This window comes from Biomphalaria glabrata, chromosome 5 (genome assembly GCF_947242115.1).
Source record: "Biomphalaria glabrata chromosome 5, xgBioGlab47.1, whole genome shotgun sequence".
NCBI classification, from domain to species: domain Eukaryota; kingdom Metazoa; phylum Mollusca; class Gastropoda; family Planorbidae; genus Biomphalaria; species Biomphalaria glabrata.
This window is the reverse complement of record NC_074715.1, coordinates 4237432-4261323: the sequence shown is the minus strand read 5'-3', so window position 1 is coordinate 4261323 and position 23892 is coordinate 4237432. Positions and strand designations below refer to the sequence as shown.

The following is a 23892-nucleotide window of genomic DNA, read 5'->3' as shown; positions in this document are numbered from 1 at the left end:
ATGACACCCTCGCTAACCGTAGGCCACAAAAACAGATGAACTTTACATCATCTGACCTATAGACCACAAGTTCTAAAATGGGAACTAGTTAGGCCAGGTTCACATCTAACTTTACATTCACTTGCACCTATCCTTTGATCTGCGGGACCGTTGGGGCACTACACAAGATCTGTTAACCTTCTTTCTCCATTCTTATCTCTCATTTGTCTTTGATATAATTTCATTTGGATGTTCTTTCTGAAAATATTGAAGCCTGCCTGGGTGGACCTCTTCTGGGGCCGATTTTGAGTTTGTGTTTCCACACAAACTGTCTTTTGTAACCTTGTTAATAATGGTAAGCTTTAATTTATCAATTAATAACAGAGTTTAAAACAATAAGGAAAATAAAAGAAAAACATAATACGAATATAGGTGTGTTGTTTAACAGTTTTAAAAATGTTCAGCTACAAAAGATATTTACTAATATACCAAAATCACTAATGGATGCATTTTCGAAAAAACAGTTATGATGATAGAAACTGATACTTAAACAAGGTTATAAAGACAGTTCGTGTGGAATCACAAACTCAAAATCGGCCACAGCAATGGTCCACACAGGTAGATAAAAGGGAGGCTTCAATATTTTTAGTAAGAATATCAGAATGTAATTCTATCAAAGGTGAATGACAGAGGATGGAGAAAAAGAGGTGCTCCAACGGTCCAGCAGACAGGGCCGGTCTTAGACCACTGCATCCTATGCGGCCGCAGTGGGCCCCGCACTTTCATAGGCCTCGCGCGATGCGAATTTTTTGTTGTATAACTACTATCTACTTTAGATGGCTTGTAAAGTTAATTTGACAGAGAATTTGTACTTAGTAAAGTATGAATAAAATGCAAAGACGAATTTATTTTCTAATACAAAATCTTAATTTTCACTTATTATCCTTATCACAACCCAAATTAGGCCCCGCGCAATCCGTTCCGCATAGGGCCCCGCAAACTGTAGGACCGGCCCTGCCAGCAGACCAAGTGAAGTTAAAGTCAGATGTCAACCTGACCTATCTGATGGCATATAATGATTATCAAATTGATCTAATTGCTTTGTAAAGGTTCAATCTCTTATACAAAGCCTCACGAAATTAACAGTTCCGTACAAAAGTCCATTTTCGTTTAGTTAAATGTCCGGTTGGTGTGGTGCCAATCAGCTATTTATGCGATTTATGTCCTACTTATATGCATATTAAATTTTTTTTTTCTCATTAAGAGAAAAAAATAATAGTCTTTTTTTTTAATGTAGTTAGCAATACAATTGAAAAAAAAAATAAATGAAAAAAAATCTAAAACCGTATCCATAAATGTGCACAAAAGAATGGTAAATAATTAGCTCTCTTATTGAATATCCTACCGTGTATGTTACTTATAATATAGTTGTGAAAGTTGTAAACATTTGCATAGTTCATTTTAAAAATTAAATTTTTCCTTTCAGAAAAGAAAAAAAGTAACCCTGCATCAGAACTTTGATTGATTCAAATTATCATGATTTCGGACTTTCATTATCTTTTGTAGTTTATGAGATCTAAACGGGTCAGACCGACAGATCACATAAAACTAATAGCGTCTATTCCCCTTTCGGGGTCACTAAAAATTAGACATATTGTTACAAATGAACAGTGATAGGTAGAGGTCAACGTATGACCCCGGCGAGATGACACAGCAGCTAGTGTTCCCTTGAATCTACATGTACAAACAAAGACAGGATGTGATCTAAGTAGTGGGACAGTTACTAATGAACAGTGACAGATAAAGGTCACTACGTGTGACCCCGACCTAATGACACTGCAGCGAGTGTTTTCCGGAATCTACATGTATAAATAAAGACAGGATGTGACGTTTCCTGACATGTTATTCCAGAGGATACTAGGAGTGTTTGTGCAACTTTGGACAAGCGATTAGGGACTCTATATAAGCCAGAGAGTTAATGTGAAAGTCAGTCGTATGGAGTCGTTAGTGAGCCGTTACAGTCGATACAGACTATGTAAGACGTGTGCGGCCCTGTGGAAGAGAAATGTGTACGACTCGATGCAAGTTAACTAGGGTAGAGTTAACTGGAGTGGACTACTGTCGTTAAAGTCTATACAGCGAACTACAGTGGACTTGAGCCGTTACAGTCGATACAGTCGATGTAAGACGTGTGCGGTTCTGATTCGGTAGACTTGAGTACGACTTGGTTCAGCTTTGGGAGACCTGGAGCGACACAGTGTGTCGTTGGTCTGTTCTGTGGAATACGGCTCGAGGAAAGTTGAGAAGAGATGAATTGCAACGAAGTGAAGAGATGAATTGCAACGAAGTATAGCTAACTGTAAACTGACAGATATTGTACAGTCTTCTACGCTACATGTTACAGTAACGAATTGCTAGAGTTAATAGTCATTAAAGTTATATGAAACTGAAAGTTTAGTCGTCAAGTTCTTTGCTGTGTTTTTATTTGTGTGCCAACTAATACATCTAGCCAGAAGATTCAGAAATACGTAACAATATATATTTTCTGATGATTTGATATTCCAACGAAATAAGTGTTATTTATCTTACGAAAAACTCTGGTATGTTATTGCAGGTGAATGTATTTAGCTTCCTGGTTGATTGGTAGCGTGTGTGATAAGATCATCTTACTTCTAATATGAATACTGTTGAACATGATTAAACCATTAAAGTGTGTTTTTAACAAAGAAATATATCATGATGTGGATACTATTAATTATTTGTTTATGGAATTTTAATATAGCTACGTGTGGTATGTATATTTACAATATCTTGATAAACAGTTATTTTAATTTGACTAATAAAGCAAAAACTTTGGCTTATCTTATATATTACAAACATTACTTTAAAAAGGAAGATAATTATTTACTACGCATTTCATATAACAATTTGTTTACCATTGTTCATAAGTGAGTTAAACTCTGATAAGTCCTAGGTTTTTTCTGTCTGATTCAGGAAACCCATTCCATTCTCTAATAGCATTATGGAAGAAGGAGCACTTGTACGAATTAGTCCTAGATTATGGAATAAAAAAGGTGTCGTCTTCGTTTCTTTCTGAGTATTTTAATAGCATTGTTTTGCATTTGTTAATTAGAATTATATGTGAAGTGCTACCTTTTCTTACAGAGTTAAAAAAAAAAGAGTTAATGGAGACTGCTACGAACCGTACGGGAACATTTGATTTTTTTTTAGATATAAAATTGATTTGTGAGAATAAGACAACGTTTATTTAAAAATCCTTTAAAAAGTTTTCTTAAAAATTCTTAATAGGGCCTACAGATATACTTTCATATAACCTTTACAGTCGCGGATATAATTGTAACAATACAATTTTTTTACTCTAGCTATCTTTTAATTGTTACGTTCTATGTCTTTACCGAAAGCTACCTTAGAATTTTTTTTCTCTTTCGTGGCATTTTTCTATATATTCTTTATAAAAACAAAATTAATTATTTTTGACTAACTGATATGAGAATTGATATATTTTTCAATAAATTCGTGTTTGTTAGTGGCAATGAATAAATGTACAATGCTATTATCTTGATACGTTAATAAGAACTGAGAGAAATAGCGTGTACAAAAGGTGTACAGACAGAACAAGTTGATAAGGCGTTGTAAAACAATAACCGAGATCTTCTTTTGTTGTTTAAAGCTGTTAAATTTATAAATAGCCGCTTTTGTAAGCACTCCACTACCTATAAAATGCTTCCTAATGGCATGCGTCTCAAATAGCCTCTGACAACCAGTTTAACTTCTGACCTTCACGTGTGGCTCAGATATTGAGTCCGGCGGATCTGTTCTCACTAACAGGAGAAGGGGCAAAGGCGATTAACAGGCGCCTAAACCAGTAAGCTTCGGGTAGGAGGGGCTTGTTAGCTATGGCTGGCTAGCCACTTAAGAGAAGTCAAACCTCTGCTGCCTTGCAGCTATACCCAATCATGGGAAAGGCTTCGAGAGTCAACCCTGAGGTAAAATCAGAAGCTGGCGACCCTAAGGCAGTTTGCAGCACTCAGAGCTACACTCTGGCAGAACTTGCGACGCCGGTAAACCCAAACTATATTGGCACTGTTTTTCCTTTGGATGTATCAGTTGCGTGTAGAGGAGGGAACTTATGTGCGGGCGACATCGTTCCGACTACAGCTAATACCCAGGCATTCATCTCGTTTCCATGGGATGATCCGTAGTCACTGAAGGAGGTTACAGAGATTTACTTTGTAAATGTTTTAACAAAGTCTTCCCGTGAAAGGCTGTTGTATTTTTTATGAATAGATTAAATGATAAAATTTTTTGGGGTATTTATTGAGTACTTGTCTTTCTGGTTGCATTAATTAGATATACCAAACTTGAAATCTTCTACACCATGTTCCTTTTTGCGAAGCAGGACGTTTTGGCGCCGCCGTTTTGGCGACGCCGTTTTGGCCCCGCCGTTTTGGCGCGAAGGTCGTTTTGGCGCCAGCCGTTTTGGCGACGGGACGTTTTGGCGCAATATACATTATGTACGTTTATTGTATTATTTCTTTTAAAAGAATTATTCATATCTATGTTTTGCATGAGTGTTTGTGTTAAGACATACTTTTCACGTATTAAATGTAAATGTGTGTTTGTGTTTCACATCATTTTATTTAATAAACATTTTGGCTTGTGTATGTGTGTTTATTAAGAGGCACACTTTTATTTTCAAAAAGTTTTTTTAAGATATTACTTTAAAATTAAAAAAAAAAATTAAAAAAAAAATGAAACGATGATAGACTAAAAATTGATGCAATTATTTGTTTACATTAACATTGGTTTATTTAATGACTTTGGTATGTAGACTTTGGGCCGCTCTCGGAATTAAAGATTAAGGATTATAAATTCGCACCTAGGGATGTCAAGTGGAGTGCTAGAAACAGATTATCGTCTTACGCGTGAGAGAGGGGAGGGGTGGAGGAAAGAGTATATACAAGGAGTGAAATGTGAGCAGAAGAGAGGGGGCGGGATAGGTGTCACATGTAATGACCATTCCCAAGGAGATGATCGCCAGACGCATGACGCCAACGACCAGTGCTCGGTGCTGGTCTTGTCTTCATTTGTTTAACTCTACCTGCGTCAATGCGAGATGTGTCACCCAAATCACCCCTACCCAATTTCTCAAAATATATCTTTTCAAAGTATCTTAGTGTCGTGAATTTGTTTCTATCTATTGTCTCCCAGAGTGTTTGTTTATATTGGTGGATTCACGTTAGAGTTTGTACTGACCACATTCCGAGTCTTGATCTTTACTATGTGTGGAGTTATTGTCGTCATTCAGCGTAATAGAGCGTTAGATGTTTTGTTATCTTACAGTGTGAGACTTAGCTAATTCGTATATTACACTAATGTCAAATAAAAAACTAAATCTTTTGGAAAGAAATCCAAAAATGTCATCCAGTGCGATTAGCAGAACTCACATATAGCATGTCATAACCATTCAGGAATCTGACTTATTATAGGCTTATATTCATGAAATAAGCAAAACTTTTATAATTAAAAAAAACAACAATTCGCTGAACGGTGTTAGAATTCATACTATACATACAATATTATGGTAGAGTGAAATAAACATTATTATAAAAGTTACGTGCTTATTAAATTATCGTCAAATGATATCTCGCGCCAAAACGTCCCGTCGCCAAAACGGCTCGCGCCTAAACGTCCCGTCGCCAAAACGGCGGGGCCAAAACGGCGTCGCCAAAACGGCGTCGCCAAAACGTCACGTACCGTCCTTTTTGTCACAGTGTTGAGTGTGTGAGAGTTATTAATTGGTTTCATAGGTGTTATCAAAGCTCACCGATAGACTTGACAGAGACCAGACAAAGGTTAGGACAATGTCAGTTAGGTGTTTGTCTTGTAGAGAGACTGATATGTGGGTCGGGACAGACATTAGTAATGTTAGTTTAGGCGTAGGCTAGATACTCAGCCTATATAGAGTAGAGTTTTGGGGCAGTCGGGACTCAGCGCCATGTAGTGTTAGCATGGGCGTGTGTCGTATGCTAGGCGTTTTCTGGTGGGAGCAAGTCGAACTAATTCTTAGGGGCCATTAGTGACAGTCTTAGTGACATTCTGACAGTCTGGGTAGCAGTCTTTAGCATGAGGCAGTCTAAGCGTAGAGACACTGAATAGATGTTAGCGACAGTGGCGTAGTCAGCAAGACAAAGAACGACATGCAGTAATTGACATCAGATGACATGGACAGCGGTACTGAACTCTGATGCAGTCTGCGGCGTTGGGTCCAGTGCATGGAGGATGGAGTAGCCGTGGTGGTCTGATTGGCACGGGTGATTAATTGCTGTATTGTTGATTATGTCTTTTTGTTTATTATGTTAACAGGTATCATAGTTTTATTAGTAGATAGTATTGAAGCCACTTGTCTTATGTTATTAATTTTATGTTATTCATAATATATATTTGTAATTATCAATTCATCTCATCAATCTATCATTACATTTATTATATTATTTTAAGTGGCTTAGAGTGTTTGACTTTATTATGAGTATTCATTATGTAGTCATTGATGTTGTGACATTGTTGTCATTAGTTTAGTTTATATACATTCAAAGTAATTACACGCACCAAATGTGAGAATCATTGCTAGATGAAAGAGCCAAGATTATGAAGTGAGTGGGTTTGTGACACTTTTCATATTCTTCCTGTTACTGTTCCCTGAAGGAAGGTCTTTGCAACCCTGAGTAGTTTGAGCTAACGTTGTTTTAACCTTAGTTAGAAGGTCATTTCGGGGTCTGTTGTACTTAATAATAATAATACCATGTTACATTCAAAGCTGTATTTCACTGAATGACAAACAACTACAGACGTAGTAGAGTTCACAACACGGACTACGTAATACGGTCAGTACACAGGTTAACAAGTGTAAACAAACACTATGGGGTGGACAATCCAAATAAGCAAATTCACGACAGGGTCCAATAGCTGTATCGATCCTGATTCTAATCTTTTCGTTTGTGATGCGGTCCTTGTAAGTGACACATAAGATCTTTCTGTAGCATGTAAGTTCCAAAGTTTGTTCACATTACTTTTGAAATGTAGGGCCAAGGTATGTGATTACTGTCTTACTGTTATACCGAAGCAAAGTCATGAGGAAAGAAAACGAATAGCAGTTCAAATATTTAGATAATAGCGCTATTTACTTTAAAGTAGCTCATAGACATCTCGATGTTTAAATTTAAAAAAAAATGTTATTCCTCCAAGCAGAGCTTACTTAGTGGAGAGCATGCAAAATATAAAAAATACACTGTTGACTTACTAGCACAATAGACCATTGGCCTTTCACTCGATGTTGATTTATGTTCACTAAGAGAGGATTGGTGTCGCTAAACTTGTCTCTCTAACATCACATTTTGGTAATAAAAACACAAGATGAACAATAATAAGAAATAATAGATGAAAAAAAAATGATATTTATTTAAATCTTCAAATGCCCCGCTCCTAAAAAGGTTGTAAAATCTGAAATAACTAAATAATATACGGTGTTTAAAATAATGTGGTTCTTTTCCAAACAACGTAACCTAAAAACATTTAATAATTGATCTTTAATCGTATCTTTTTATTTTAAATTAGAGTTCAGTTTAAAATTCATAGTGATATAAAAAATTAATTGACATCTAAACAAGAATTTTAAATATTTTATTTTTGCATTTATTTACAAATTAATTCACGTGGTGGCCTATTTAATTACTGGTAAAATCATTGGCAAAAAACAAACCCCATTTGGACAGTTGTTTGAGACAAACATCTATAAAAAAAGCTAACAAGGTCCTCGAAATAAAACATCACCCTTTGTGTCAGGATTTTGTGATTTTACCATCACAAAAGAGATACAGGACACCGATAGCAAAGACAAACAGACACAAACACTCTTTTGTTCCCCTGGCAATCAAATCCTTAAATAAGAACAATCTGGTATAAAATTTGTCACATGTAAATTATGAGTGAGTCTGGTGTGAATGTACACTTTGGTTTCTTATAGTTATAATGTTTTTTTTTTGTTTGCTGTAATGCACAAATTGTAAGACGAATTTCCATACGGACAATAAAGATTATTATTATTATTGTTATTATTATACTTATCGTTGATTTTGCCCCGCATCCTCTGCGTCCCTCACAATTCTAGAACATAGCGGCCGGGTCATTCTAATTTCAACTTGGATTTTTAGCTGGAGCTGAAGCTGACACCTCGTAACGCTGATTCTCACACTAACGGTCTACAACAGTCTACAACACCAAGGCAGAGGGCTAAGCTTCTGAGAAAACATCGACTAGGCGTAGGAACATTAGAACGAAGTCTTATAAACAATGTGTACACAAATATTTGTACCACCATAAGCATGGGCGTAGCCAGGATTTTTTTTCGGGGGGGGATATTTTTCTCTCCCCCCCCCCCGAAAAAAAATGTTTGTATGGATGTGTGTGTGTGTGTGTACAATATTAATCTCTATTACATTCTGACCCTTCATTTTTTTGGAAGAAGTTTCTCGTGCTCTAGAATAGGTTCTTTCTGGAGTTAATGAAAAATTGTAGACTCCTCCCCTTTGCCACCAAGGGGTCTTGGTGAGCGCTTAGAACTCCCTCAGCGCGGGGCGAAGCCCCGCCGCCAAGCACTATTTCTTGTTTTGAAAGCCAACTAAATGCATATTCTGAGGTATATACAGTGAATTTTTTTTTCTATTAAAAAGTTTTATTTCAAAAACCTAATGTGCTATTCCTAGTGACTTAGACCCTCCGACGCTGTTCGGTGCATTTGCTGGCAAGCTGTTTCCACAAAAATATATCACTGGTATTGTATGAAGCCTCTTCCCACCTGCTCTGAGGACCTCCATGAAAGTGTGGCGCCAAATCGTACTAGGATGTAATCGCAACTCTTATTATGCGTAATTCATTTTGTCGGAGAACATGTCCCGCAAACCTTATGCTACTCTCTGTCACAAACTTACTAAGGGGTCGACTCCCATTTCGGCATAGGATTTCCTTGATTTAGACACGATCGTCAAAATCATCTGTAGGGGGGTTTTAAAATAAAATATATCTGGATTTTTAAAAAAATTCAAAACCACATTTAGCTACGGTCATAGAATTTGGTGACTGTAGTTTGCTTTAAGAAATAATATTGAAGAGAAAGGCTTTTAACCTTTAAACGCCTTGTAGGGGGATTTTAAACTCTTTAAACTCTTGAAGGGTTTTAAATTTTTAAAAAAGCCATCTGGAGGAGAGGGGTTGAAACTCAAAACCCCTTTTGGCTTGGCTACGCTCAAATAATTTTAGTGTGTAATTTGCTTTTTTTTAGATTGAAGAGGTATTTTTTAGCATCAAATCCCTCTGAAAATGAAATTTAAACTCAAAACACCGAATAGGTTTGGCTACGCTCATAGCATTTTTATTGCGAATTTATTTATTTTTTTATTTTGAAGATTTATTTTTTAGCTCAAAACCCCTGGTAAAACCCAAAATCCCCTGGTATGGGGTTTCAAACTCAAAACCCCTTGTTAGGGGTTTCAAACTCAAAACCCCTTGGTATAGGGTTTCCAACTCAAAACCCCCTGGTAGGGGGTTTTAAACTCAAAGCCCCCTTGGCTGTGCTAGGGCAAGTGATGGTTTAGTATTAAAATTCCACCTAAAATAAATAAAATTAAAGCAAAAGATCAGTCACTAAACTCCGACACACACACTCTGCGGGGGGGGGGGGATTTCATTTCGGGGTGGGGGGGGGGTTCTTGGCTACGCCCATGATCAGAAGTCAATATGATGATTTGATCATATTATTTAGCTTTAATACGAAGACTAAGTCTAAGGCTAGTTTAATGATCCATATGGAAATTTCTTGTGATTACAGGGATTTTTTTTCTCATAAAAAGACAACACAACAGAAACATACACATAAATATAATAGACACAACATAAAGCGTTCATTCAGCAATAACATACATGCATCTTGGTCCTTTTCATGTTTCCTGATCAACGAGTGGCGTTGATATAGTCTGACAGAGTAAGTTAAGAACGAGTTTTTTGTACCGCTCTGTTCTTGTCTTGATTGACAGAAGTCGCCCACTTCGAGACGACCTGACGTAGTTATGATGGAGCGGGTGGCTTGTTTCTTCCAAGATTTTTCCGATTTTTCTGAGACATTTCTGTTCAAAAAATGTATTTAAATATGGTAATGTTGTGGGTGTTATTTTTGATGCCCTCTTTATTTTGTTTTTTAGGCGGCGCAAAAGTTTAGATGAAGCGTTGCTTGTCAACAAGTTATTCCGTACGTTAGCAGATTTTGCATAGTCCGCTGTAAAATGATCTAAAATCTTCTTGTTAGCTATTGATTTTGTATATGAAGAATAGTCGCTGGGCTGTTTTCTTTACCAGAGTTCCAAGGTGGTCTTCCCATGAGAGCTTGTTATCAATAATGACGCCTAGATATTTATAAGTTTTCACTTGTTGCATTGATGTAGTCTTTATCTGGAGTTTGTGTATCATCTGTTTTTTTTTTCTTTTTAAAATCTATAATAAGTTTTTTTTTTAGTTTTTGTGACATTATGTTCTATATAATTGTCAATGCACCAGTTTGTAAACTCTTCTATCGTGCTTCGATACTGAGTTGTGTCTCCTGTAATAAGACCGACTATGGCAGTATCATCAGCGAATTTAATGAGTTAACTGAGTCGTAGGTCATAGTAATTCGTAGACATATTACTTTAGAATTTATCATTATGCTCTCCACCAATGGTTTCCCGTTCCTTTTTATCTTTTATTACATTAAATATTTTTATACTTCTTAAACTAAAGTAATCCTTTTGTTTATTGTACTCTACTTGTGTGTTCTGTTTCCAAATCTATAATGCGCTCTAGTCTATGAAGTCGAAAGAAACCACTAGAACTAAATATGCCAAAAGCTAAATTATTTCAATAGTTAATTAATTTTAATTGCATACTACGCCCAGAGGTTCATGACAACGAGGGCTTTACCCAGGTGCACATGACAAACTCTAACGAGATAATAATTTTATGTAAAATAATATCAGTTTATGTTTCATGCTAATAAAAGCATGTATACAAAACATTTAATCATATGATAAAAATACGTTTTTTTTAGACTCTAGATTTGGTTCTCGAAATCAATATTTATGTCATTGTGAAGACCAATGTGATCAACAAGGAAGTTGCTTTGGGGCATCTAATAAGTGTGTGAATGAATGGTTTGGTTTGGGCTGCCAGTATCGTAAGTATTTAGCGTATGATAATTTAAGTATGACATAGTAATTTATGAAAATACATCATTTAAAATTGTATCCAAAATAATTATATTGAAACTAGAGACAGTTCCTTTCGAAAGAATCCCAATTTCAAAGACTTCGTTCGTTTTGGCATGTATGACACTTATGTGCTTACATGAGTCTATAACAGAGATAACATGTTTGAACAAATTCTGAACGATTGTTGTGAAGGAACTTACGGTTTCGTCTTATGTGTTTTTGGCAATGTAATCTTCTACTAAAAAAAAAGTATAAAGACACTTTTTAAACTATTATTATGTTCTATTAAAAGAGAAATTCAAATGTTGCAGTTGCAATAACTAAAACATATAAAAAAAAAACATTTCGTTTATGATAAGAGATACGTAATTATAGTTTAGCTTAAAAGATCATTTGTCAAAGAAAGATTTTGTTGGTTTATCGAAAATACAACCTGTCACCATATACTAGATAGTTGAAATTATTAAAGCTTTACAAAATGATACCTTATTTAAACGTATTATTCCTCTATTACCAGAAAACCTAGCCTTTTCGTTCTCACCTGTTATTAACCCTAATGAAGCAGAGCGCCTGTTTAAAGAAAATGATGAATATAAATGTGACATCCTCAACGCACAGACACCCATCTCAATCCAATGGAATACGTCCACGCCTTTCACCTGGATGAGAATAAAAGTCAACAACAGTAGTAGGTTTTAAATCATTTATATTTATCTAAACGTATATATGCACAATGCAGAAAATTAATGATAAAGTTGTATACATAATGATAGCTTTAGGTTCTGTCGAGAGACGATCTTTTCCCTTTGCAACTTCTTGTGTGACTAAAGAGGCCAATCCTTGATACACAGCTGCGATCGCAGGTTGGTCATATATAATCACCAGGCACCGTTGCATTTTCACCCTTCTTTCTGCTGCTGTTGTGTATGGCATCTGCAATCTGTGACCCTTCCTTAATGCTCTCTCTCCATGTGGATCTATCCAGTGCCACCTTTTCCCAGCTGCCAGTGTCGATTTTTAAGAGCTTCATGTCGCGTTTGCATACATCCGTATAACGTAAAAGTAGGCGACCAGAGGATCTCCTGCCTTCTATTAGATCGCCATACAGGATGTCCTGAGGAAGTCGACCTACTGGCATTCTACGAACGTGGCCAAGCCAGCCAAGGCGTCTGCTGCTGATAACAGAGGAGATGTCCTGGCACCCTGCTCTTTGTAGCACTTCATCATTGGTTATCTTATCTTTTTTTATAATATAAGTTAATAAAGTTCTGCATCACTAACTACTACTTTTACAAAAAAAAAGTTTTTTTAAGAAGAAAAATCTATTTAGATGCATATAATTGAAAACAAATAAGTAGTTTATCTTATAGCCTGAACGGCAGAGCTGCGTCACATCTATGTATCACAGAACTAAACGAATTTTTTTTTTTAGAAAATGTTACTTTTTCCATGAGGCTTTAAATAAGAGATTGACCCTATACAAAACAATTAGATAATCATTTTAAGACATCAGTTCATAACTAACTTTACATTCACGTTGACCTATCTCTTGGTCTGCTGAACGTTTGGTGCACCACACAAAATCTGTCAACCTTCTTTCTCCATTCTTCTCTGTCATTTGCCTTTGATAGAATTTCATTTTGATAATCTTTCTGAAAACATTGAAACCTGCCTTTTTACCTGCCTAGATGTACCACTTCGAGGACCGATTTTGAGTTTGTGTTTTCACACAAACTGTATTTGTAACATTGTTTAAGTTTGATTTAGCGTCCTTGACATTGTTTAGCTGTAACGTAAGAATTTCCAATAAACAACAGTATAGAATATAAAAATATAAGCACAGTTTCAAATGTTCTTATACTAAAAAGATATATGATTATTCTTTTAGCAGCCATGAAAATGGAGTAGCTGTATTAGTTTTCTGTTATCTGTTTACCGTTCGACCATCTCAGAAACTACACAAGAAATTGAAAATCGGACATCATGAAATTGTATACCTTTTAAAATTCTGATGCAACGGCCACTTTTTTCTTTTCCAAAAGGGAACCATTTAATATTAAAAGTTAACTATGCAAAAATATTGTTTCATAAAAATTTACCACTTTTAAATGGAAAAATTTAGAGTGGGTAAGTTTTAAAAAGGTCACAGATTTCTTCATTAATAACTCAAGCATAATTTATAGATTTGCGCATTAATATGAGTAAACACAGCTCTGCTTGAGTCGGGTGTCGAAACTCGATCCCCTTCAAAGGTTCAAGCGTATTTAGTGTATAGACCACGCTTCCCATTTACAAAGATTACAGGGTTCTGTCTCGAAACACGTATTTTTAAAAACTTTTGCCCATTCTGTTCACTTTGCTCTCTCTCTCTCTCTCTCTCTTTCGCTGCATCTGTCTCTTTTATCTGTTTCACTTAATCAAGTGTCGTTCCGTTCTCTCTTTTATTAATTTAATTATTAAGTATTATTTTTATTATTTATTTATTTGTTTTTGCATTTTGTCTACCTGTATCTGAATTTCATTCCCTACTTTCTTTTTCCCTCTTTTTTCTTTAAGTATCGTTCGTTTATCTTTTCGATTTTTTATGTCTTTATCAAATATCTCTCTCTCTCTCTTTCTCTGTCTCTCTCTCTCTCTAGCTATTGAATCTCTAATACGGATGGCTGCCTGGTCGTGCGGTTTGCGCGCTGGACTGTCGTTCGGATTTATCGACGGTCGAGGGTTCAAACCCTGCCCGCTATCATCCCCCGTCGTCCTGCATGAGGTTTGGACTAGGAAGTAAACTAAAACTATCTTCAACTCTGAAGGAACATCCGAAACATGTAAAACAAAAACAAAAACTTTTTCTTTCGTATCAATATCTTTAAGATGTTTTTTATAACAAAAAATACCCATATGTCTCTATCCCATAGCTACTCTGACTACTTTAAGCGTGACTTTCATTGACGAAGAAATGTGTTCACAAGTATGTGTAAAGCAGTCAATATTTCAAGTCAACATAAATGTGTTTGACATTGCTTGTGATGTGGATTTCAAAATGACAACTTTACAAATACATGGCGATATAGTTGAGCATTTATGTTACGTTCATATTAATGGAGGTATGTATCTAATAATTTTACACGGCGGAGAAAGCAAATAACTATCAATATTTTGGTGTAACTGATGTACAATATAAAGTGTTGAAAAGCTAACTGTTCTTCTAAGATATTTGCTAAAATTTTTGTCCAAATTTTCTAATTGCATCATACGTCAACATCATCATATTTTTAAGGGGAGGTATCCCTGAAAATCTTATTTTTGTTATTTCTGAAGCTAGGCCTTTGAATTTTGTTATGGTAACATATAATGATATTCTAAAATAAATAATGCTAAAAAATTTTTTTTGAACGATGGTTGCCATGGTAACGGCGGCCATATTGTTTATTGTATACAAATTAAAACTCAGAATTTTGTAAAAAATAATGGCTTACCAGCTCTTTCCTGTTATCACGGCTTCATTCAGTACACTGCTTTGTCACGTTCTTTTTGGGTCTTCCTCTACGTCTTGTGTCCTTGGGTTTCCACGCTAAGGCCTTACAAATGCAGTATGAAATAGTTTCATTATGAAAAAAAGCATTAGACTTTCACTCTAGGGATTAAAACGTACTCATTAAAAGAAGTATTTATGTGAAATAAAATATCCATCACGATTGAGATGTTGTTTGAAAAAATTGATAAGGAATTTGCAGACTAAAAGTAAGTGCGTTTTTAGAAAGATTTATAACTGACCATTACAATTAAACATAACGTATACTAGAATAAATTGTCTAAACGGGGCTTTGCCAGTTTTATTGGCCAAATGGGGGATCCACAGTTTTATTGAAAGTGCAAAAAAAAAAACAACAGACAAATAAGTATACGTCCAAAGTATTATGTGATCATTTGCGGCATGTCAAAATAAACAGATCGAATGACGAAGCCGGACGTAATGCTTGTATAGAATAAAAGTTAAATTTAAGTTCGTAAACTGAAATGCTTTTTAAATAGCAAAATGTCGTTTCTGTATTTAGTAATACACTAGACATATTTTACCCGCGACGCGCGGGTCTTTATTTGCGTATTACTGTCGATATAGTTACTGAGAGTGTTTTTAAAAAATCTAAGACATTAAAAACATTTAAACGAAATAATAATGTAATAAATAATATGGGCAACTCAAGACTGGCACAAGAAAACTGGTCGCCCCCACCTCCGTTACATAGATGTAATAAAACATGACCTCAAATCAGTGAACATCAATACTGACAATTTGAAAGATATAGCTCTAGACCGCACCAGATGGAGAGAGACAGTGACCAAGAAAGCTATGGACAGTGAAATTACATGGGTCTCACCTAAGGAAGAAAAATGTACAATCCAAAAAACGGCCAGCTCCTCTACCACCGAAGCAAAAGCCACCTTAACCTGCGCTATCTGTGGACGGGAGTGTCTCTCCAAAATAGGGCTACCACAGCCACACGAGGAAGTGTGCTCTGAGATGAACCATAGTCGTTCTGAGACTGAAGGAGGCCAATGAAATAAAGCGAATGTGTAAATGTAAAAATAGTAGATCTATGAATGAAGCCATCAAATCAAAATAGCTAATCTACTTAGATTTTTTTTTTCAAATTAAAACATTTGATTGTAGGCCTACATGAATTTGAAATGAATAGACTTAATTTTGTATGTTCATGTGTTCAAGTATAAAGTAGACATAAAGTAGGTAGACATAGATCTAGATCTAGACTAGTCTAGAGTAAAAAATTGGCTTTTATAGAGTTCATTCTGTGCTGCGTGAAGGCTTTGCTCAGAGCATGCGTGACCTTTTTTTCATGAATGAATATAGGCCTATCTCAACGCTTTAGAAAAACAAATTTGAATGGTAATTTGATTAAAATATGAATTGAATGGACTATAATTAGTATGTTCATGTGTTAAAGCATAAAACTATCTTTGCGAAAAGAAGTTTTATTATCTTAGAGTTCAATAAGAGTTTTAGACCTAGGCCTAGGAATAGACTCAGTAGAGAGATGTGTTAATGTGTAACCATTTGGTAATGTCTTATAAAAGAATGTGCATCGGGATATCTAAATTCGCAGATATAAAAAAACGAATTAATGTAAAAATACTTTTGAAACAAAAATTTGAAGGTTAATTTTATTAAATAATGAAATCAATAAACTATATTTTGTATTTTCATGTGTAAAAAATAAAAAACTATAAGTGCAAAGTTTAGTTCTTAAAATTAGATCTAGATCTAAATCCTTTTTGATCTTTTCTCATGTCAACAATGTAAACATGGCCTAGGTCCATAAAATACTATAGCTGTAATAGAGTTGGTCTTAGAACGACTTAAAAGTTAAAGCATGAATTGAAAAACTCTGATGTAATCAAGTTTTATCTGCCGAATGTGTGAAGGCAAACAAACTGAAACATGAAAATTTTGGTTTGTAGATAAGTACATTCAGTATTTTAGTTTTAAAGCTGATGAAGTCAAGAGATTCAGACTTATCTCAGGTGGCAAATACCATAATCAAAACAAAGTTGTCGTTTAAGCTTCCTATTTGATGGCTCTCAGAATTGACAGAATATTGAAATCTCACACATTTGCTGAAAAGCGAATATTACCAGCGGTCAAACACATTGCTCGAGTGATGATTGGTGCCGAATTCGTTAACAAATTTAGTGCAGTTTCCTTATCTATTGAGACTGTTCACAGGAAAATAGTTGATATGTCTACTGATATCAATGCTCATGCAATTTAGAAAATGAAATTTTCTCCGCTTCTAATATTTAGCATTAGACTTGATGAATTCACAATGTTCAATTACTGGTTTATGTGATTTTAAAGACGAGTTTTCTTTTTTGGAAACCTGTTGAAATAACTTATATAGAACGTTATTTCATTGACAAAGTTAGTCCGTTTTGGAAAGTTATTTGTGGTGCCCGCACGGATGGTGCTCCAAGTATGCTTAAATGACGGTCTGGATTTCAACGTTTGGTACTGAATGAGGCCTAGGATTCTTGGACATATAATTGCAACGAAGACACTGGCACAATAGCGATGCAGCTAAAAAGTATATTTTTTTCAATGTCATTTACACAATTCTGTATCAGATATTAACAGTCATACCCCGTTCTGATTTTGTTTTGCTCTTTCTTCTATTCTTAACAACAAGTCTTTAAGACTCAAGTCAGAAAGAGACTTGATACTGAAGGTTACATTCGTTATGATCTTACTACCAGGAGAGTTCCTCATCCGGGGAAACAGAACCAAACTCAACCGTCGTACGGACGTTGGCGTGTTTGCAAATACTATCGCATCAATATTTTTAGTGCAGTTCACTGTATTAACAAATGAACGTTTTCCATGAGTAGCCCTACTTTTCTAATTGCAACTTAAGTTGGCATTAACATAATAAACATACACATAGAAAGGTAGATGAATGAAAGTTAGAAATTTGTATTTATTTAAGAACAAAATTATTTTATAATAAATACAATTACTTATATAAAGTTTATGATATGTTCAGCCTATATGACAATACATCATGCAAGTTCACCTGCATTTTGATTACGATATTATAATATTAGCAAAATGAAATTTACATAGGCCTATGAACGAAAAAAAAATGTATAGATGGGTGTCGCCGCCTAGTGGGGAATCGTGCTAGGGGTCGCAGAGCTGAAAAGGTTGAGAACCGATGCTCTAGATCTAGATTTAAATAGATATGGGCCTACCAGAAAAAGGTTTTATTTTTTAAAAAATTAATTTAGCTAGATTAGCTATTCTAATAGCTCCTTTTATACTATTTGTGCATTCAAATTATCTTTATACTTATAACATATATATTTTCTTTAATTGTTTCTAATACACTATTTCAGTAACTATAGCATTGATACGCAAATTAAGACCTGCAGGCCGCGGGTAATATATGGCTAGTATATATATATGTGACGATCACACTTGCCTGGGATTATCTCAAACTTGATAATTCAATGAAGTGAAGAACCATCTCTATATTTTCTTCCAAACTTCTTTAATAATACTTCTTTAACTTTCACATCAAATTAACTTCTCAATTCAATAACAACTTGACTTGGTACTTCATAAATAAAACTTAAAGATACATGAAACTTCACTTAGTATAACATTCAACTTCAACTAATAATATTACTTCAACTAATAAAACTTTAATTAATGGACCCGCTATTATTACTCTATCAAACTATTACTAAGTGAGGACTTAGCGGGGACCATCGCTCTACAAGAACTACTACTATGCGAGGACCATCGCTCTACAAGAACTACTACTATCCGAGGACCCCGTCTAACTGACTTTCCCCTAATTTATACTTCTTTTATCGTACGTTCCGGAATAATGGAACCTTCTCAGATAATTATTTTAGTAACTTTGACCTTCTAGAAGCTGACGTGTGCTATTTTTTTCCCTTAACCTCTTTCTTGGATTGGATACCTAAAATTACCTTGTTTACGCTGGACACTAGCACTTGTTTGACCTCGCTTCTATAAACTGGTCGAAATATTTCACAGACTCGATTCGTGACAATATATATATATATTGTTACGAATCTCACTATCCGGCTCTCTGCAAACTGCACCTTACACCACCAACTGAAAGAACTTGACAACTCAGGGCTCCAAATAACGTAATAGTTTAATGTCAATATAATAACAGCCAATACTGTACAATTGGCAGCACGTAACACAACTCTTGCAATGGTCTCTCTGTCTCGTCTTGGACTTGTACTGAGCCGTAGTAAAGAACTGTAGATCGGGAAGTTGTAACTGGTTCGTCTCTGATACCTTCGCTCTTTATATAGGGTCCCTATTGGCCTTCTAGAACCGGACAGAACGTCAATCGACCATTCTGAGTGTCAGATGACTACATCCCTCGTGACGCTCCTGAGCTCTGTTCACGACGTCGATCCTTCCCGAACCATCATGTTGATACTCGTCTTGGCCGACAGTCGTAACTCGTCACGGTTGACCGCTCGTCTAGCGCTGGCCTGGGGCGATTTGCGTCGGATGACTACACACATACCACTACCCCCATCTGTGCCACCACCAGGTTTATAACAATATATATATATATATTTATATATATATATATATATATATATATATATATATATATATATATATATATATATATATATATATATATATATATATATATATATATATATATATATATATATATATTATATACATATAAATAATAATATAATGCAGATTTAATGAATTCTTTTTTAGGTAGAAATCTGGCCTTATTTCAAGCTACTTCACAGTCATCTACGTGGGGGCCTCTGCAACTATACGGGTCTAACTTTGCTGTGGACGGTTTGATAAAAGACAGGTGCAATGCAGGACAATGTAGTCATACCCTTACCGATCAAGGTCCTCAAGTCTGGAACATAACATTTGACAGATCATATGAGATAAATAAATTTGTTCTTTTTAACCGATGTAAGTGATCAAGTAAGTAAACATTTGCTCTAATTCCTGATATATCTTGGGTAAATGCGAACATATTTTTATTTAAATAATGATATGTAATTATTATGAGAGAAAAGCTTTTCTAGTTTACTGACAAAAAAAAGTTAGTACTGAAACAATTTGAATAAATGTACAACTTAGTAAAAATGTGTTCAATAGTATAAGTTGCAATAAATCCAATAGATACAGGAAAATAAATATATCCTCGTCCTCTAGACTCTGAGCTACGGATACAACTATTTTATCAATTGGATGTAACACAAAACGTGCTTTCTGGCATATTATCACATCTACCATCATCTTTGTCATTGTTCCTTTGCGTTCCTCGTGGAACATAGGGCGTCAGTAAAAACACGTAAGTGTCTTGCTAGTGTTTTAATGGCTTCCCTTAGAGGCTGCTGTGCCGCTTGGACAGACTTATAAATAAAGGAAGCGTCAAACCACACGTTTACCACATTAAAATAAATTTTTCTCGAAAGATGTCTCAGCAAAGTCCGACAAATTGTATGACACAATCACTATGTATGTTAAGTAGTCGGGAATCGGATGATTTCTGTTCACTAAGGCTACAACAGAATTGTTTTGTCCTTACTCTGTCAGACTGTCTCAGCGCTATTTGTAAACTTGAGAACATGAAAAAGATCCAGACTTGTGTGTATATGAACTTAATTAACTTGTCTGTATTTGGGTCGTTTCTATTTTGTGAAATGTTGTTGCTTTTAATTTAAAAAAGAGCACTTGTAATAACAACACAGTTCCAGTTAGGATTAAAAAAAATAGTCTCAGTCATACTTAGTCCTTTAGATTTAAAAAAAAAAATTGCATTATAGCAAAAACCACCCGAAACACGACGGGTGATAGCGACTGGTAGGTTTCAAACCTGACATCAATAAGTATAACGGAGGCCACCGAATGACCAATCTATAGTGCATTTCACACGACAAAGTCCCCATCATCAAGCATATTAATACATTATTTCAACACAAAACATTAACATTTTTCATCACAATATTACAATCAACAATAGTTATTATTCTTTCACTTACTTAAATCGTAAAATATTAGGTTAGTATCAAGAACATATGCACTAATTATCATAATAATAATTACAATTCCTTGGGATTCCCATGAACATAAGTGTTTATTTATAAAAGATAGAACTAAAAAGTAACAATAAAAATGTAGTATGGTTAACGGTTCCCGGTCACTTCATTCCCGGTCATTTCATCCCCTGGTCACTTCATCCCCCGGTCATTTCATCCCCAATTAAATATTTTATATATAAATATGATTATGACATTTTATGACATATTACTAATGCGTTTATGGTGTTTCCTCTTCCACTTTGTATTCTTAATAAGAAATCTAATATTATATGGTAAATCTGGATGTGTACTTATCTATAGCGTAATGATCAAAGGCCAAGGTGTGGTGCAAGTAGTGGGAATCTTTTGAGAGATAGAAGTGCGATTACAATAATTATGACTGTGCCACTGATAACTTATCATCAAAGGCCAAGCTGTGGTGAAAGTACGACCATGTTTCACTTTATTTTATTTTTCAATCGCTCTTTCTTGAAAATGGGCGAGTCACTTTTAGCCTTGAAAAAAGGTTTTATTTTTTTCTAATAAAGGCGGACTTCCTTTTAAACATTAAAGTTACAAATTGTGTTATAGGACTTTATGTATATGTAAGTATGTATTTTGTTAATTGATATTCATTTTAGATATCGAAACTTGTGGGCCTATATTTATGTGAACATAAATGCCCATCATGATGAGTTTCCTATGTCCTTAAAATTAATTGTTTGAGTGCTTATTGGAAATAATCTTGCATGTATATTTAGGGTGTGACTCTCTCTCTCTATCTCATGTATATTAAGGGTGTGACTCTCTCTATCTCTTTCTCTCTCTCTGCCAGTAGGCCTTCGATCTGATTTATTTTTCCCCACTCCACAGCATCGTTTTTTGGGTTTTATAAGTGATCAGCAGTTCTTTATTTCAAATAGCTAACATTGCCTGGCTACACGAACTGTTAGAGAAATGCCTCTGGAGTTCACATTAAGTTGTAAAGGCAGATCTATCCTAATTTATGAAGGATATGAATTCTGGCTCAAGAAGAAGGCGCTGAACGGAAACATGAACTGGAGATGTAGCAAATATCAAACACACTAATGCCCGGTAACATTAGTTACTGCCCAAGATGATGTAATCAATCAATCATCTACTCACAATCATGAATGTAACAGAGATAAAGCCATTGCAAAGAACGCATTAGAAAAAAATGAAGAAGAAGACGTCGGAAACCACAACAACACCGGGGGCTTGTCAGGCTAATGTAATCATCGACTTTCCTCCTTCTGTTCTGATGGCTTTGTCCAGAAAAAGTGTTATAAGCAGGACACTCAGACGACATCGTGAACGACTCAGAAACAAAGACATTGGTAGAGCTTTGCCATCTCTTCCGGCTGAGGCTAACTTTGAGGTACCAGCAGTGTACAAAGAGTTTCTAGACATTGGTAGAGCTTTGCCATCTCTTCCGGCTGAGGCTAACTTTGAGGTACCAGCAGTGTACAAAGAGTTTCTAGACATTGGTGGAGATTTGCCATCTCTTCCGGCTGAGGCTAACTTTGAGGTACCAGCAGTGTACAAAGAGTTTCTAGACATTGGTAGAGCTTTGCCATCTCTTCCGGCTGAGGCTAACGTTGAGGTACCAGCAGTGTACAAAGAGTTTCTAGACATTGGTAGAGCTTTGCCATCTCTTCCGGTTGAGGCTAACTTTGAGGTACCAGCAGTGTACAAAGAGTTTCTAGACATTGGTAGAGCTTTGCCATCTCTTCCGGCTGAGGCTAACTTTGAGGTACCAGCAGTGTACAAAGAGTTTCTAGACATTGGTAGAGCTTTGCCATCTCTTCCGGCTGAGGCTAACTTTGAGGTACCAGCAGTGTACAAAGAGTTTCTAGACATTGGTAGAGCTTTGCCATCTCTTCCGGCTGAGGCTAACTTTGAGGTACCAGCAGTGTACAAAGAGTTTCTAGACATTGGTAGAGCTTTGCCATCTCTTCCGGCTGAGGCTAACTTTGAGGTACCAGCAGTGTACAAAGAGTTTCTAGACATTGGTAGAGCTTTGCCATCTCTTCCGGCTGAGGCTAACTTTGAGGTACCAGCAGTGTACAAAGAGTTTCTAGACATTGGTAGAGCTTTGCCATCTCTTCCGGCTGAGGCTAACTTTGAAGTACCAGCAGTGTACAAAGAGTTTCTATTATACGACTCCTTGGAGAAAAGCGAAAATAATCGATTTCTAGTTTTCGGTGACAGACAGTTACTAGAATGGCTCGGACGTAGCAAATGTTGGTTTGCTGATGGTACTTTTAAAGTTGTCCCCTGTTTATTTTATCAACTCTACACAATTCACTTTCAATACACTCAAGGTGTGATTCCACCAGTGTTGTACTGCTTGCTTCAGGACAAAACCAGAGTTACGTATGATAGATTGCTGGAAGCAATTAAAGAACTTGTACCAAATGTAACACCAGAAATTATTGTTACAGACTTTGAGAAAGCCGCCATGACAGCTTTACAAGAGAAGTTTCAGACATGCAGAGTAACGGGATGTTATTTTCACCTCTGTCAAGCTGTATTACGTAAAGTCAATGAATTGGGCATGAAAAGTGATTATGACGGTTGTAACGAGTTACGAGGCATGGTAAGATGTCTTTCGGCTTTGGCCTATGCACGTGAACACATTAGTGATTCCTTTGAATGACTCGCCGAATCTATGCCATAACACGATTGGATGCCGGAACTGTTATCCTACTTCGAGCATATCTATGTACGTGGTCGCAGACAGCGTGGCAGAGGAGATAACTATGCTTCAGCTTTATTCCCTCCAAGTACATGGAATAAATACCTGGACGTAATCGGTGGTGTTGCGCGAACAAATAACAATGTGGAGGGTTGGCATCACGCCATCCAATCTCTATTTTCATGCCACCATCCAACTATGTGGACATTTCTAGATGGTCTACGAAAGGATAGTCAGTTGCACAATGCATCA

The 23892-nt window shown here is 35.8% G+C and overlaps 1 protein-coding gene across 1 annotated transcript in view; it reads left to right on the top strand.

Moving 5' to 3' along the window:
- Positions 1 to 2509: 2509 nt before the first annotated feature.
- LOC106052999 (uncharacterized) overlaps positions 2510 to 23892 on the top strand; it is a 37610-nt gene continuing 16227 nt past the window's right edge. The window contains exons 1-5 of the mRNA XM_056029051.1: positions 2510 to 2770; positions 11135 to 11260; positions 11812 to 11982; positions 14207 to 14395; positions 19594 to 19806. Of these exons, the coding sequence (XP_055885026.1) occupies positions 2716 to 2770; positions 11135 to 11260; positions 11812 to 11982; positions 14207 to 14395; positions 19594 to 19806 (754 nt within the window). The 5' untranslated portion in view covers positions 2510 to 2715. The remainder of the gene's footprint in view (positions 2771 to 11134; positions 11261 to 11811; positions 11983 to 14206; positions 14396 to 19593; positions 19807 to 23892) is intronic.